Genomic DNA, 19,267 nt, shown 5'->3' on the forward strand with positions numbered 1-19,267 from the left:
AATCAATTATTCTTTTATAAAATTATTTGAAATGTAATTTAATGTAATTTTCGTAATAATATTTCTTTGATATGTACAATTTATTGTTGTTCAATTGTACAATGAAATATTTTTTATTCTACTGAAATAACAATTTATAAGTTTTAAAACTGGAAGATATTTTTATTATTTTAATAAAATATGGAAACCGTTAACTAAAATGACAAGTATCTAAAACCTTAGATACATGTTCAATATTACCACACTAAGAATACAAATCTTTTTTCCAAACATTCATCATTCATACACGTACTTATATTAATCAGTGTATACACCTACTTAATTAAATTACAGTATCAGTATAATTTTTCTAACCTATTGCACATAAAAATTAGAATTCTCCTCTAAATATTTGAATTTTTATTTTTTTTTTAGTAGATATTATGCGAGTGTAACCTACCAATGTCTAGTGTGGACTGTATTAATAGTAGGTACGTTTACCAAATCAAGTGTAATATACAAAAGTATTATCACCATGGGTACAACACGTAGAAATTATATATTTTAGTTAAATCTAATTTCTAAAATACTCATTTATATTTTCTACATTAGTGTAGGAAGTAGATTATGTTATAATTATATTTTATTTAATGAGAATTTTATACCTTATGTTGGGAATTGTGTATGATTACATTTCATTTTTTTTTTTTTGTTCTTAAATGAATTTAAAACACAATAGTGTGTGAAATAGTATATATTATTTTAATTTCTTGTACAAGTTGATTACTTAAATTTTTTTTTTGTTTTTCAAAAGATAAATACAAATTTTATTTACATATATTTTTTTTTTTTTAACACTTTTTAAATCTTTTGAAACATTCAAAAAGTAGTTGATATACCATAATACATTTAATTATTTTAAGTACATTTGATATACAAATCATAAATATATGAATAAATAAATTAATATGAATGTATTTATTTTTTAATTTCAGTGTTCAAAACTTTTTTTATAATTTTACAGTGTATTCTTAATACCAATTCTTAAATGTTTATCGCAATTATTAATTAAAATTTTCACGTGCAAGTAGAAGCATATTTTTCAAATTTATGATTAGGAACAATTTTGGCCTGCAGTGTAAACATTGTAAACACGTTATTCCTTATTAGTTATTATCATATTAATTATAAGTGATTGACGTTACAACTGTTGGTAACAATACCGGTAACTATAATTGGTAATAGTTTAATGTAACAATGTAATAAAGAAAGAAAAAATAATATCCATCGTTATAATTGTATTAATATATAAACTTTATAATATGTGCAATGATTAAAAGGTTTAAAACTTTTGACTTAAATAACACTTAATATTGTTTAAAAATTACAAACAAATATCAAGAAAAATTATGTTGGAAATGTTGTCATTAAATTTGATACGCCAATCACGATAATGTATTAATTTGTTTTTATTTTTAGCATAAAAATATAAAGATTTTTATTATCAAATACGGTATAAGTGTATTGAATTCATGTTCTATTTAAAAGATATTAGTTTTTTTTATAGATATTATAAGTTATAATTATACGTTCCTTCATCAATTTTGTACGCACTCGAGAATTAAGCAAAATATTTTAACGTTTTATATTTATTTTACGAAAATTTACGTTTTAAATTATTCACTATCGAACAAGAAGCTAATGATTTTTCATTAATCATAATAAAAATGGGTTTTAACTGTATTTTTAATTTTTAATAATCTATTTAATAATTATTTTTATTCATATTTCCGTTGATATGATCATGTACGGTTTACGCAATTGGTAATCACGAAATAAAAAATATAAATAAAAACGTTTTTATTATTATTACTATTATTTACAAAATATAACTTTATAAATAATAACCTTAATTTGTTTACACATATATAAATAGGCGTACAGCGATTTTATAATATTAATATAATAATGAAGGTATATCTGCTCTATCTATTTTTTTATTACATGCATCGAAATAAATATAATTGTATGATGTATAATAGTAGGTATTTACATGTTGTAAGTGAAACAACGAATAATACAAATAATAAATAGAATTCTTTTATATGAATACAAAAGTACCGTGTACATATTTTTTTTTTTTTTTTAGAGGATGCAGTAATTAAAACAAAATTAGTCACGATTTTTTATAGTCAACGCTGTGCCCCAGTTACAGCATAATACTATAAAAAGGGAATTTCATAATTTTCATGTTACTTTTATAAACATAAACGTTTATTAGAATATGCATGTGGGGTACCTATATAAGAATTATATTCACCTGTTCGGTTTCAGCCAGACGAATGGTTTCGACCCTTTGTACGTGATCTTGATAGAATACAAACTGATTTCTCAGAGACAGCAATCTCAATATTTCCATAAACGTCTGACTGCCCACTTTAGGCACTCGATTGAAAAAAATCAACTCTTTTTTCGCGTGACCCGTGTTGTTCAATGAATATGCTTCCAACTTCTAAAAAAATAAACATTATTAATGTGTATATATTGCACATTTTATATGCACATTGAATACATGACTAATAATAATTTAAAAAAAATTACAATCTTTATTACACTAAAATATGTATTGACTATACGTTTATACTCAATAATATGGTCGTATGAATGACGCGTATTTAATATTTATGAAAATCAGAAAATATATAAATGTATAATGTATACTTAAAATCAAGTACGTAGTCAGTGGAGGTATTTTGGATGTTAAAACATCATTCCCTCGGCGATAATAAGTTATAATTCAAAAATATATTAAATGCAAAAATAATTTAGGATATTACAAAGTATGTAATTTACAGCTGCTATTGGAAATGTTAACGACAAACGACGTGACCTTATTATCTGAAGATTTGGCATGAGTGGCATTTGACTATTATTATAAATATTCTTATAATTTTGTATTTATCAATATTTAATATTATATAATTATATATTTTGTTTAAAGAAATATTTAAAAGTTAAACGTATTTTGTGATTTATTAATGTAACAGTATGACTCCATGATAGATATGTGAACCAATCCCATCTCTAAGTTGTATTTAAATATTAAATTACAACACCTCACTTTAAAAAAATTTGCATCTGTGTAAAATGTATTATTCAACGTGAAAATTAATCTTAAACATCATTTAATTTTTATCTGGTTTCAAAGTATAAAGCTTATACACAAGCTTAAAATATAACTTACGTGTTTATATATACGAGATACTCGTATGTATATATGTATGTATGTTTATATTTAATCAATATTTTTTTGTCTCTATAAAATTTTAATTTCAATTTAGTTTAATGAATAAGTTAATTGAAAAATCTTATAATAAAACAAAAATAAAAAACAAAAATTAACGAAAGTACTAAGTGTTTAGTAATTTTATACTAAAATCAATTCATCATTTTCACGGTGTATTTTTTACAGCAGCCAATACTTGAATGTGTTTTAGACAGAGACGAGTTTGGTTCATTTATAGGTACAAGTCTTTTTTTCGTTCATTTCCGTAAAAATATTGTTTTTTTTTAGCAACAAAAGTAAGATTTCTTACGATTTTCTCTTTAGGTAGTAGACTATTGATTAATTTAAATTTCACAAAAACATTTTTTTTTAACTGCATCATTGCATAAAAAATAAGAACTAACATAATCAGTGTATACTACTTGCCTTCAAAAATAAACGGATTGCCTCCCATCTCTATCCTAAATAAAAAAATAATCATACTAGTTGTCTCCGATGACTAGGTAGTTCATAATTTATTATATACGAGTTGCTTCTTTTATAAAATTAATTAGTGGTTCATAAATTTAATAATTATAAAACGTTTATATATGATTATAGTTATTAAAAATTATTTAATTTTTTTAATTTTTTTCACATTATTTAATATTTTATTATTATTTAAAATATTACTCTTAGGTATATATATTTTATACATTTATAAAAATTATAGGTACACAATGAAAACTAAACTTAAGACCTTTAATTATTTTAACATATTAGCCCTTTTTATTAATCATGTTTCGCACTTCACTTTGATCCATTTTAAAACCTAGTTCAAAAATTTTAAAACTACTTAATGATTTTTAAAAATAATAAAATCATACAACGAGAACGAATGTTGAAAATCAACAAAACGATACTCGATCACTTACGATAGCGTACATTACTTGTTATACCTAATCTGGTTTGGATTATATCTTATCATTACATAAGAAAGTATATTATCTGAACTTTTAGTCGTATAGGTATAGTCGCATCTAATATCAAATATAACTCAATATTATAATATGTACTTGTAATAAGTATTTTTTTTTTTTTATCCAAATATTTAATATTAGATGTGTAAAAAAAAAAAAATATTATTGTAATCATAATTATTTAATATAGTAGTATATAATTATGATAATATACTAATATTATTATATACTATTATATACTATAAAGTTGTGATGTTACGAACCTTGATTTTTAAGGTCGAACCGAACCCGTACCAAATTCTTTTTTAAATTAACGAATTCGAACAGATCCGAACCTACATATTTTTAATCGAACTCGAACCGAACTTTTTAAAATATTTTATCGAACTCGAACCGAACAGCCGCGCGTTATAGGAATTCCGTACCCAAAGCCGCGCGGCCAAAAAATCGACAGCGCGACTGGGATTTGAATCGCGACGCGCCACGGCGCGTCTACAGACGCGTTCATAGGAATCACATCTTAATAATTATTAATTACAATAATAATGTTGGATCGTCCGATCGTCGACTTGTTTTTAAATTCTCTAGATTGGTTGTCGAACCGAACTATTAGGTATTTGGTTCGGTTTGACTATTTACAATTTTTAGTTCGAAAATCAAATAGTTCGTAACATCACTATAATATATTAGTATATTACTATTTATTCAATATTAGAATCCTCGTTGTCGCAACCGCATGTACTTTTTTAGTTTTCTAATATTAATCGACGTCGATTGGGGTGCAATATGTTCTTTAAGTGACTAAAGGACCTTTCTACGTCTACAGAAGTTATAGGTGCAAATTTATAAACTTCTAATTCAGAAGGACTGAAATCACGGCAAGATAATGTATTGCTACTACTGTGCACGTTTGCAATAGATTCAATTATTGTCTTCAATCCGATTGGCGCAGAATATTTTTAACCCAATTTAACGCCGACAACCGTGATTTTTTTAATACAGGGAAATATTTAACAAAAATGTGTAATAAAAGTAAATTATGTTAAAATATGTAAGTAAGCTTAAATATGTAAAAATATTTAAATATGTAGTATTAACCATACTTTAAAGCATTCAGATAGTTCTGAAACGTATTTTTGTAGAAGAATCGTTCGATTACCATCATTCATCACAAATATGTATTAACAAATTCGCGCCCTAATAATATGTAACTATTTAATTGACTTGAGTCGTTTGAAAGGGAACCATATTGTATACACTAATAGTAGGTACATACAAGAGATTTCTTTTTATAATTTAGCTTATGAATTCAGAATTTATTTTTAAATATAGCAGAAAATATTCTGATGAGTAATTAGAAAGAACATAGCTGTATATTTATAATTTATTGAAGTGTTTGAATAGCTTTAGGTAGAATATTAATAATGAGCTTTTTCTAGTTAATTTGCTGCAATGCTGTAAGTGAATGGATTTGGACAAAGACATTATTTTTATATGTATAGAGCACGAACATACGAACTACAAACACCTATAATAATAAGTCTTAATAAGTAATTGTTTAGAAAGCTTATAATATGTCGAAGGTTTGACAGATACACATAATATTTGATCCTCATGTGCCCAAACCGAATGACTGATTACAGTTTTTTTTTATCTATATTATGCTAATTTAAAATTTCAGAATGATCGTACGATGTATAGGTGAAGGTGAGTATTGACTTGATTACGTATTCGTTTAGTAAAGTGAGACCAAGTCAATCTTTTGTCAGAAGTATAATTAAGTCTTTCGGTATGATTTAATTGGTGAGTGGAGTTTATTTTTTTGAACAGGGGACATTCATTATGATTTAAGCGAGGAATAATTTTGGTTTCAAGTTATACAAGTTATAAGAACTAATACCACCAACTTTACTTTTAAATATAAAGATAAAGTGTGCTAAGCTATTATACAAGATACATTTATTTTATGAAAAACTAGATAATTTATTAATTTATTTAACAACGATTAGGTTTTAAGTTATGCATACATATTTATTTGTTAATTACATCTTTATTTTTGACTAAATACATTTTACAAGAAAGTTCTTACGGGGTTTTAATTTAAAATTTTCAATTTCGATAGTTTTGAACTATTTTTTCATTAATTTGAATATATAACCAACAGTAATAGTTTTATTATACTTCTATACAAAATATTTTTTATAATGTAATAATGATCTATAAGACTATAAATATTATTGAGACACATCTTTACCTGGTCATGTTGAATGAAATTATCAATATCGTTTTCCATTGCGGTAGAATCACCTAGAAAAAAAATATATACTAGTTTAAATATTATTTTTTAAGAAACATATATAAACTTCTAATGCATATATTATTAAATTCCTGTTTTATGTATCTCTACAAATTACGGGTACACTATAAATAAGTCCAAACATTTCAACATCCCGTTATATACGTGAATTTGATTTTAATTTTTACGAAACCGTGAAATACATACAATTGAGATTGATGTACGAATGTTGTATTGCTATTATAATAATATAATTCATTTTTGCCATAACAATTGCATATTATTTTTACTATTTTTCTCATTTAATATACAACTAGGTATACACATGTACTATAATTTCGTGCTACATTAAAATTATTAAGGTCTATATAGAATTAGATGTTTTTTCACACTATTAGTTAGAGAAATAAGAACAACAACAGCAAAATCGTCTGCCTAAATTTTGCAAATTGACAATTACCGTGATACCTGTAATTAAATTGTTGATGCACCCGAGCATAATGTATTTGACAACCACTAGGTACTATATATAATTATAAGTAGGATCTCATCAACCCCAATAAAAAATTTATTAAACAGTATACCTATACTCTTTTTTTTTTTTTTTTATTAAAAGAATATTTACAATCTGTATACATCATTAAACAATAAGCAAATTATGAAGGGCTTAAAAAAAAAACAAAAGACATGTAGACTTGATAGAAGAAGGTGTCCAGTGACACCACTTCAATACCTACTCTTATAGAAGGTATGTCTTTTAAAATTTTCAAATATACGTTTATTACTTTTTTACGTTTATAGTTTCAGTGATATATCACAATAAGTATATTATGTTACTAAGCGAGTCAAAAAAATAAATAACAATAGTTTTAAGGTCACGTGATTATTGATTTAAAAGTCACTCATTCGTGACATTGAATCAAAAATTAAATTAAAAAAACACATCATCAAATTTTTTCTAAGTCTCTGACTGGGATTTTCAAGAAAGTGACAGTATACAATTTAAAAAATTAACTTTTTTTAAGATCAGTTACCTATTCAAAAATTCAAACTAATTATATGATAAACACTTTACGGTATTTATTGGGTATTTTAATCTAAATGGATTCAGGTTATACCGTGAAATATCTTTGAATGGACTACCTAAAAAATCAAATTCCTAGTTGAGTTAATAATATATAATACCGCTTTAGTAGCAGGAATAATGACAAGTCTTCTTAAAAATCTGTCTATTTTTCTTCCATTTGCGAATCAATACAACTGTTATTTTTAGATTTTTAAACATAAGTATGTATATAGGTAATAGATAACTGTTTCAAAAAGTTAAGTAATAGTAGTTTAGTAGTATTTATTCTATAGGCATATTTTATTATTATTATTTTTTTTCTTTATACAATAGCTCTTTTTATAGGAAGGTTCATAAGCATTTTTACTATTTTAATTCATAATATGCTTATAAAAACCAAACGAAATGTATTTTTAATTAGTGGCGTATTTTAACTGTATAACAGTAAATAGATGATTGTCAATATTTTATTAATAATTAGATACTATAGAATATCTCTATATAATATATATCTTATAAATTATAATATTATAATGAATCAATACTAAACTGTGTCTATATAATAATCTATATATATATATATATATATATATATATATATATATAACAGTACATGTTATTCAACACTGATTAAAAATATTATCTAGTATCTAGCAATTTATAATTGATTCATAATGTAAAGTTATATCATAAATACTGGTTTCTATTGAATTAAATACTCAATATAAATATTCACAATCATATCAAATTATTTATAAAATATATTAAATGTATGATACAAGTATACAATTAAGGTTGATTTGATTTAATGTCATTAAAAGAAAGTATAAACCAATAGTATCAATAATTAAAAATGTTCAAGTACATTATTATTTATAAAACTAACATTTTATTGACAATATTTTTGAAAATATTATTATAAGCTTAAATTAAATCTTTAAAAAAGATAAGGTATATCTGAAAAACTTAATTTTTTATTTTAAGGTCAGTTGTATACCTACCGTGTTTTCAAACACAATGTGACCAATAGTTGAAGTTTTGTTCTCATTATTAAAATTAGTTAGGTATTCTTACTGTTGAAGTACCTATTTATATGTATTCTTTACGGCCAATTTAATTTCTTGTATGATATTTGTAAATAAACATTTGTATGTTTTTTGACCATAACATAAAATAGCTAGATATAATTATGTTCATCAAGGACGAATATAATTTGTCACAAACATTTTTAAAATCTAAAATATTAGAAACTAAACTTAATATATTTTTTCTATCAAAAACAAAACATGAAGTACGTATATATTATATAGGTTTATAGGTATATGTAAAAATAAAATGAAATTAAATATTATAGTATAATGTAGACATATAATCATTAATGCTAAGTGCTAAGATAATATAATTATTAAATAATTTAACTTTTAATTTTATTAAAAAGATTTAAGGCTAAAAATCTAATTTTTTTTAATAAATATTTTTTTTTAGTTTAAATAGATACTAAATATTAAATATTTTAATACGTTTATAATTCACACTCTTAACTTTTTTACTTATAAATAACACGAATTACAAGAACTTTATCACAAAGATGCATCTAAATTGAATTCATATACTTTCATAATTTATTGAATAATAATTATTTTATAGAATATAGATACAAAAATAAAACTCAGAAAATTCCAATACAATTGATAAAATATTACATAGGTACACGAAAAATCTATATAATATATTAGAGTATATACAATCATTAGATAATATTATACTACAATAACAATATAATTTGAAAGAAAATCTATCAAATGTACACAATACATGTTTAGATTTCATACTATAACAATAAACAATAAATATTATATAGGCATTTCAATCATGAACGTTTGTAAATAAATTGTAATGACTCGTTCATTTTTATAATTCTTGCTATACTAGTAGAATATAATACAATTTTTACTTTTTTTAATATGTTTATAGATAGGAAAATATTAGGTACTTAACAGTAGATTAAAACTATACATTTCTTGAATAAACTTCACATTAAAAATTAAGCAAGACAACAATATTTGACGCAGTCATAAGTTAGGTATAACTTAACTAGTGTAATAGATTTCTTATGAATCAGTCAACAATCGATTAAAAACATTGTTAATACTGTAGTTATTTTATAAAAATAATAAATAAAATATAAACTGATTTTACAATCTTAAGATTTTAAACCGATGCAACAAAAGTCAGTGAAATCGTAAAATTCTGTGCTTTAATTATATTTGAAAATAATAATAATAATAATTATTATTATTTTATTTAGTATAAAAATAGTACTTTTGACAAAACAGGAGTTAAATACAGCATACAAGAAACCAGGAATATGTCAAAAAGGAAATTGTTGTTTACCTATATAGTTTAATATCGGAAAATTTGATACAACACAAGTACTATCTGCACCTACGTAACATTAAAATACAAAAAATAAGTATTTTAGTCTATAATTAAAATTTTTTTTTTTTGTGTTATTTAATTTAAAATTATATAGATTGAAAATTCTTGAGTATTTGATATTATACATCATATTATCGTAGTGTACACTATAGTATTAAATTAATACTAAATACTACTAAGCTAATAAGTATAGATACTTCAAAACAATGGTTATATTTATACATCTATACTTTGAAAATTCTAACCTTTATACTTTCTACACTTTATATAAATAATATGTTACAATTTAATTTTTCTCTTAACTACGAAACAAATACTCTTTTTAATAATGTTCTTGTATAGATAATATAAATATAACGCAGTACTACTACTGCCTAACGTATTGTTCAACATGAAGGTATGACAGCATAATAAGTTGTTGGTATAATCTTAACGTCAAATTCGAGTAGACCACTTGGCTACGTAAGCATTTCAATGACTTAGTTCAGATAAAGAGAGGAAACGATGTACAATGTACATATTATAAACATTTGTGTATATACAATATACGTTTACAATCCAGGCTATTATTTCGAAACGGTCATTACATTGAGTTTATAAAAAGTGAATGCTTTCTTTTGATTTAATCTTGAAAATGTAACTTAAAAAAAAATTATGTAAAATGTTATTGGAACAAAATAATATATAAAATGATTACCTAGGTTATCATTTAATTTACAAATGTAAACTAAATATTTAATTTCCTATAATATGATTAATTTTCCTAGTTTTAATCGACAATAAATTATAAAATACAATATTATAGGTAGGCATTATTGATGAACTAATATAATAATTATAATTGATTTCTGTTATGTTTGTTATTAATATTGTTATATTAGTAGCATGCTACTAAATTAATAAATAAATTAAATACAATATAACATATTCATAACAATTAATTTAAAAAAATAAGAAACTTAATATTTATAACTAGGACTAGGATTTTGATGCAAAGGCATTTTTTTCTGGTGTTTTAAAATATTGGTTTGTAAGTATAAAATGTGTTTTGAGTGATACTAATTATTTTAAAGTAAATTTTTTTTGCATTTTTTGACAAAACTAACCTCAAATGCATTTTTAGGACATTTTTTTGACGATTTTAGTGCATTTTCTTAATTTTTAGAACATTTTTCACAATTTTTTCATAAAATGAACAAAAATTGTTGTGATTAACAAAAGACTTTCGGCAAACTGCCGACAGTACAAACAATAAATTATATAGCACGAAAAGTTATCGTTGATAACATTTTTTTTTTTTAATTATTATTTTAAAATGAATGATTAAAAAAACAGAAGTACGATAGAACTAAACAAGTAACAACAAACAATACTATTAAAAAAAAATGCACAACTTTAATATCATTTTAAATTTTTTTCCAATTTTTAAGCTATAATAAATATAATTTAAATTCATTTTTATAGTGTATTTTTCGAGTTTTTAAGTTATTTTTGCATTTTTTTAAGGGCATTTTCTGAATTTTTTTAGGCCATTGAAATCCCAGTCTTATTTATAACTGTTTTCAAAAACAATAAAACCTTCGGTAAATATTTTTTGGAAGTATAGTTTGTTTTATACTACTAAATACTCCTAATTTATTTGAGAATTTGTTTTCCTTTTTAAAATATAGTATTTGCACAACGTTTTGATTAATCAAATAATATGATATTATTATTAATTACTTATTATTGATCCATATGTTACGATTATAAAATATGTTTTTTAGATCAGCTGTCTATTAATGAGAACAGATATATTTTATTTTATACACGATACATCATAGATCAAGTTTCGTAAATACCTAATTTTATGTCATTAATATAAAATAATATAATAAATACGAATATTGAATTTTACCTTAAGGCATTATCGTGTCAAAAGTAAAGGTCAAGAGTAGTGTTCGTCTACTTTCTCTCAACAATTTTCGGAAATACTCGTATGTTTGATTTTTTATAAGGTTTGCGTGAATATTTTACAAATGAAAGCACAGTTTATTTTTCATCCATAATCCGTATTATATTAACATAATACTAAATGTCTTAAAATAAATATGCTTTCACTGAAAAATCCAAAAATTAAATTTAAATTATAAACCAAACATACCTTATGATGCATTACATTACAAGCTATATTTTATTATTATTATAATGATATGTTTATTATATGTATAATCATTGTAATCATATTATTTATTAAAAACGAAAGATGAAAGCTACTTCTTAAATATTCTAGTAGATGTTATTAAATAAGTTATTTTTACTATTATGAAAAATAATATAACAGTAAAAAAATGTTTATTTATTTCTTGAAATTATAAATTTAAGAGAAGGTCTATTAAAAAGTATTGTGTTTAACAATAATAAAACCATGTGATTAATTAAAATTATAATTTAAACATTTCAAACAAGATTTTGATTGAATGTATTATTATTTCATTTATTATTAAGTAGGTAATACAATATACACGTATTATGTAATATATTCTAATATTGAATTCTGTATAATAAAATATATGTATATAATGCGTCAATACATATAAGATACGTTTTAAAATACATAGATATTAGGTACTTAGTATAACAATAAATAGGATTTTTATTTTTTATTTAAATATTTGAAATTTGTAAAACTTTTTTTTAAATAAAATAAAATTGCATGCTAAACAATTTAATATTTATTTTCTAAAATAGTACCTACTATTATATTGTTTTGATGCTAAATAAATCAAATAAATTAATATCTCATTCTAAAAACTGCACTATTCGTATCTGTATTGTAAGACAAAATCAGTTTTTACTTATTTTTAAGATGTCAAACTTAATATTAATTTACGGATAGTGTGAAGTGTCGCCATTAGATTGCTTCTTTTCTCATGTGTCTCATATCAAAAATAAATATAATTATATAGCCACATGGTACATACTAAATATTACATATTACTTGTTTTAAAATAAAGTTAAAAAATAATAATATATTTAAATATATACAGATAATGTGATAGCCATATATACTATATAAATACTTTATAATATGGGTAGGTACCAATATGAATAAATATAGTTCTTATAAATGTCAATTTTTTTTAATAATACTATAATTATATATATGTATGTATAATTTATTATGTATTTATAATACTTATTATATTATATCGGCTATATTCCGAGTAATATTAAGTTTATCACTAGTTTATGTACCTATTAATTTTACTAAAACAATTAAAGAAATCAACATATGGGATATATTTTTAATTTTTAAATCGTAAAAATTCCAATATTTATACATTTTTATATAGGTATATTGATAAATCATTAAATTTAAAACAATGATACAATGTAATGGTAAATTAAGTCATTACATAATAAATAATAATGTGATATACAAATTAAATAAAAATTAGATAGTTAGATACTTCAAGATTTAGTACAAGATCTTTTTAAATCATTGAGCTTAAATACTTATACTCATATAGTGAAATTCGCACACCGCACACATGCAATCGTAAATCGTACAATGGAACGGTTAGCCTACATTGATTTTTTAACGAAAATTTTGGCATTTACCTATAAGTTAAGTTATAATACAAAATAGGTATAAATTACTTGTAAAATAATAGTAAAACTAATATACGATTTTTCTAAAAAATAGCATTTTATAGTTATTAATTATTATTTTTTTAATTACACTATTATATTTTCGCACCCGTAGTAAGATTACAAAAGAGAAAGTCTAGTTGGTCTTTATTTAATCTCATTTTTGAATAGGCGGCGGGAGCAAAAATAAAGTTTTTAAATAATGAAATGTCGTGTCGTCTCAATGTAGGGCACGGGGCATATAGTGTCAGTTCCATAAAGATGTACATACACATTTATTTGTAACATTATTTCTTTTAAAAACAACGATCGCGAGTCGCGACTAATGATGGTCAGTCGTCCAGTGGGAACAGAACAAAAACGGTCATCTTTTGTCAGGCCAGTCCGTCGTACGTGAACGTATTGCTTAATGTCTTTCAGTATACTCGCACTATACATAAATCGTGAGTCACTGTATAGTGTATACCCACCTCAAAAGTAAAAACGAGAACAAAAACTTGTTGTGCACAATAAATTTAGTTTAAAATTTAAGAAAATTAAATACTTAGAATTATCAATCATTTTACAGACAATTTTCAATAAAAAATTTTAATTGAAATAAATATTGCTTAATGTATTAAAATGTAATACTTATTTTTATATAACAGACATATTTAAGTCCAATCAAATTCAAGCCAAATAATATTAAATGTTTGAATTTATAGCAAAAAAAAAAAATTACTACGAATTAAAAATTAAATTAATTTATCTTTAAATCTTAAACTTATATGTAGGTAATTACTGTTTATAATCCATACAAGATATAAACTCTAAAATCTAAATAATACAAATGTCTGAAGTGAAGAATTCTAATACATATAAATTGGTTAAATATTATTATAAGAATCCATTGTTATTATGTTATCCATTACACTTACATAAATATACTAATTATTATGTATACATTATGATTATTGAATATTTAAACGTATAAGACTATTTAATAGCGTAATTATTAAAAGAAGCTAACTAGCTTGGTGTGAGATTATATCACTTATTCTAAAATTATTATTTGATAATATTTTCAAAGCTAAAATATTTTTAACACACATTGAGTAATAAATTATTTTCTAAATTTTAATATGATACTTACAATTAACATGACTAGATTCAAATAAATAAATTAGTATAATTTAACTATTTTTAATTTACTTACTTGAAGTAACATAAAATGTTGGTACTTACTAACTTAAATGTTTATACCCTCAATTTTGTTTCATCAAAATAATTTTAATATTTAATAAAAAATTTTTAATTAAATATTAAATACAATTTTATTTATATCAAAATATTTTAGTTAAAAAATTATGGTGAATTATAATTTATATTAGGTGCCAAAACTATTTTAAAAAAATTTACACGTATAAGAGTTTAAAAAATAAACGTTTCTAAAATATTATAATAAATTCAAAATAATTACTTGGTATGTAATTATAGCTTATGAATCGCTAAAATTTGTATATGCATACGCCAATGTGTTTTAAAATTATTATTTATTTATAAAAAAATATGTTAAGCTAAAATTATTGAAAATAACGCCTAGTCATTTTTAGTTCATTAAGATGATTGCTTAATTTACCAGTCATCAGATCAAATTCGTTGTGTTATTGATTACATGCAATCAACACTTTGATTACAAATAATTATAGAATTTTATTTTGATAATATTTGTATAGGTAACCGTCTACATGCTAAGTTTAAAAATTATTTTCGAAAAATAAATACATTATTATATTATATTATTTCAACTTTCAAGTAAAACTGTTTACATCAAGAATAAATGAACAATTTAAATTGTAATTAAATCTAAAAAACATATCAAGATAATGTATCATCATAACAACTTTTATCGATCACTTGATTACCATTGAATATATGATTTTGCATTATTAAACAATAAAACCTATTAAGTTTAAATAAACTGTTTTTACATAAACTGAAATTTACCTGAAGTTGATGCAGAATTTGTGACAGATTGTAATGACCTAAGTCGAGTATGCAGATCTCTGGTGTGTAAAAATAAAAATAAAGTTGATGAAATTGCCATGAGTGCAACAAGTTCACTGGTTCTGAAAACAAAAGCATATAACTTTATTGTACATATTTAATTGCGTTATTTACAAATTCAAAACTCATGGTTAAAATAGTATAAAGTTAAACAAAACAAATAAAATCTCCGGACCCAGCATGCAAATGACAAAGCATATTATTAAAATGTTCTTAATATTAAAAATTGCTTCACCCCTTTTGTAATAAAATCTCAATGGGACATATAATTACAAATAAAAAAAAACGGTATATATGTTTTAAACTTATATATTTCTTAACATAACATGTTATTTGGATTAACAAACATCTTGCGAGCATATTTTTCACTCAAAATAAATAATGAATTTATTTACTTCATTATGATCATCATACTTATTTAGTTATAAGTGACAAATTTAAGTTGGTTATTAAAAATCAAAGAGTAAGTTAATAAATAACTGTATTAATTTTTTGTTTATCAAAATTCATTGAAGAATTTTATAAGATAATTGAAATTTGTAGTATATAATTTATAAGTTATTATAACATTTTATTATTTCATCAAAAAAAAACATACCTTCGCAGATTAATTTAGAATTTATTATAATTTTATAATTTGAATTGCTCGGCAATAATTAGTCGTTTTAATTTTTTTTTTTTTTTTTTAGTTAAAACAATACTATAACAATGAGTTTAAGCCTATGATGGTGAAGTTGTGGAAGTTATAACTCCCTCTAAAATTTAAACTGGACAACACCCTTTTAATATTTAACTATAATTAGAAAAATATTTTATCAAAAATGTATTTTTAATTTGAACGTTTTAGTTTTAAAAATTGAGTAATAAAAAAAATTCGATTAATTTATTAACTTTTCTTTAAATGAGAATCGCACTTTTTTGTATAAACTCTAAAACATAAGATTTTTTTGAAAGTTTCAATTAAATAATTTTTGAATCATTCTAACTTTATTTTCTAAAGACTTAAAGTAATTAATTTGAAAAATATAATGATTTAAAAATTGTAATAACCAATTTTAATCTATTAACAATTTATAGCTTGTAAAAATGATATGACTTTAATAAGTAAGTACCTACTGGATTAAATATTATATTTATTTAATGTTTATGTGAAATAAGTTTTAAGAACTTAATTATTTATCGTATATGAATTTAAAAAATCAGAAACTAATAGTTTAAAATTTTATTTAATACATTTAAATATTAAAAAAAAAAAATATTTAACAAAACTTTTACAGTAAAAAAGTCGATTTTCATTAAAAAAAAAAATGAACTTTAGATATATCACCATAAAATATTCCTTAAAATGTATATGAAATCTAAGTTCTTAGATCCTTCATTATATTTAAAAATTTCAAAAATCAAAATTTTAAAGTACATTATTAAATAAACATAAAAGTAAGTATGTTAAGTATATCACTCAGTTATAAACATAAAGTAGTAAGCAGAATAGTTTCATTCATTGAGTTTTATAAAATATAATAAATATTTAACCAAGATAATATTATGTACTCGTAATATACCACAAGTCAAGTAATTAAGTACTGACTAAGTTTCCCATAACCCCAATACAAATTTCCTATGTTACTTCAGTGATTCAAATAATATATCTGAACGTACGTAGTATAAGATATTGATAAAATTTAAACAAACAACCAATTTTATCCATTGAATACTATTTTTAAATTACTCTCGATGAACTAAGTTAAGTTTCAAGTGATTACAACTCATTGAACTTATATAATATTATAATGTATAACTAAAAATACAAATATAGTAGGTATTCAAAACTGATTTTATTCATCTTTGTTACAACCTAATACTCAATGACTACATAGAGGTAATATGAATATCATAATAAAATAGATTATATCAACGGTTAACTATTTTTAAATTATGTGTATTATTATCTTTGTCTTTATAGCCATTCAATTAATAAATTATAATTAATCGTTAATCGTAAAGTCCGTATTAAACTATGACCTGAAATGGAATATAAATCAAAGAAATCTTGAAAAATTAAAAAATTGAACACTGATATAGAACATACTCATTATAAATATGAATTGTCTATTATACTGGTACTCTTATATACTTAACCATAGTTCATGAGTTGTTGAAAATCAACAATTGGATTAGATCTTAAAGTTGCATGTTCTATTGTTATTACTTAAATGTTACAAAATAACAGTAAATTAATTCCTAATTTTAATATTTTCAAAATTCTAATATTATATTTACATTATGAATTAAATCAAGAGGTGCTATTCTTTTTAAAAAATATTTTTATTTCCTTTTAAAATAATTTTAAACATTTATTATTTAAAAAAACTTTTATATTGTAAAAAAATAAATATATATTAAATTAAAATGGTACTAAATACTAATGATATAATTTAAATATATTTTTCCTTTTTATTAGGAAGCATAATTAATTTTTATAAGTGTATGTTTACACTTGCTAATAACATATAATTAAAAAAGTTCTAGTGACTGTTTAGAAGTATTATTAAATTAAATAATAAAAATCGTATTACCTTTTGGAAATAAAAATTCGTTTGTGTTTAGCAGTTTCTACCGATCTACTGCACGTAGAAAGGATATTAATCCTAGTATACCCCTTGTCCGAACAAGTCATGGTGAAGTCTGATCAGAATTTACATTTAAAATTAAATTATTATAAATAAACTAAGCGGAATAAAATAAACAATGAAAAATACGAAATACGAAAATCATAAAAAAATCTTTTACGTGAGCAATATATTATGAAGACCGTCCCGCGTAAACACTACACCGCTAGTGAAGGTGTCTACAATTCGACTGTTCATAACTAGCATAGCGTGATACTCGTTGGATCTATTAACTACACTACTCCCTAACAATCTAATAACTACTTACCATGTATTATGCGTATGATCTAGAGCGAAATTTGTGTCATCTATAAGGACTTTATTTATTATGCAATTATAATTCTCATAATAGTATAATACAAATATACATGTATGTGCCTGTCTGTACATCAAACAGTTGGTACATTGTTAGATTGTCTTATTACAAAGAAGAAATTCTTAAAATTATTATTACAATAGTTTATACAATTATGTATAACAAATAATAATAATAATAATGTATAAACAGTTAACATTATTAGATTACAATAATTTAAAAAACTAATGAATAAAAATATTTTGCGGGTGATTATGTAACTATTTTTTTATAAAAATAATTTTTTTCAAAATAATCAATTTATAATTTATATTTTTTAGATACTAAGTGGAGTGAAGAATGCATTAAATTTTTATGATGTAAATTTTTATTTTTTGATGTCGATAAAAATGTTTTTTGCATTGAAAAAATTAAATATTTAAATAAAGAATAACAATTTTAGTTATTATGTAGTATTTCAAAAATATTATTTTCAAAGACTTTCAAATGCAATATTTTTGGCAAAAAAAAAAATCAATATACCATATAACTGATATTAAAATAAATTACTTTTTAGAAATATAAACTGACAGTCCTTT

The 19,267-nt window shown here is 22.4% G+C and overlaps 1 protein-coding gene across 1 annotated transcript in view; it reads right to left on the reverse strand.

Moving 5' to 3' along the window:
* Positions 1-18,548, reverse strand: part of LOC112602978 (heparan sulfate 2-O-sulfotransferase pipe) — a 28,066-nt gene extending 9,518 nt beyond the window's left edge. Inside the window, exons 1-4 of the mRNA XM_025351373.1 lie at positions 18,281-18,548; positions 15,645-15,766; positions 6,479-6,531; positions 2,300-2,491 (exon numbers count right to left, since the gene is read on the reverse strand). Coding sequence (XP_025207158.1) covers positions 2,300-2,491; positions 6,479-6,531; positions 15,645-15,766; positions 18,281-18,381 — 468 coding nt within the window. The 5' untranslated portion in view covers positions 18,382-18,548. The remainder of the gene's footprint in view (positions 1-2,299; positions 2,492-6,478; positions 6,532-15,644; positions 15,767-18,280) is intronic.
* Positions 18,549-19,267: the final 719 nt, after the last annotated feature.

Source organism: Melanaphis sacchari, unplaced genomic scaffold (genome assembly GCF_002803265.2).
Source record: "Melanaphis sacchari strain LSU unplaced genomic scaffold, SCAv2.0 Contig105_pilon_pilon, whole genome shotgun sequence".
Taxonomy (NCBI): domain Eukaryota; kingdom Metazoa; phylum Arthropoda; class Insecta; order Hemiptera; family Aphididae; genus Melanaphis; species Melanaphis sacchari.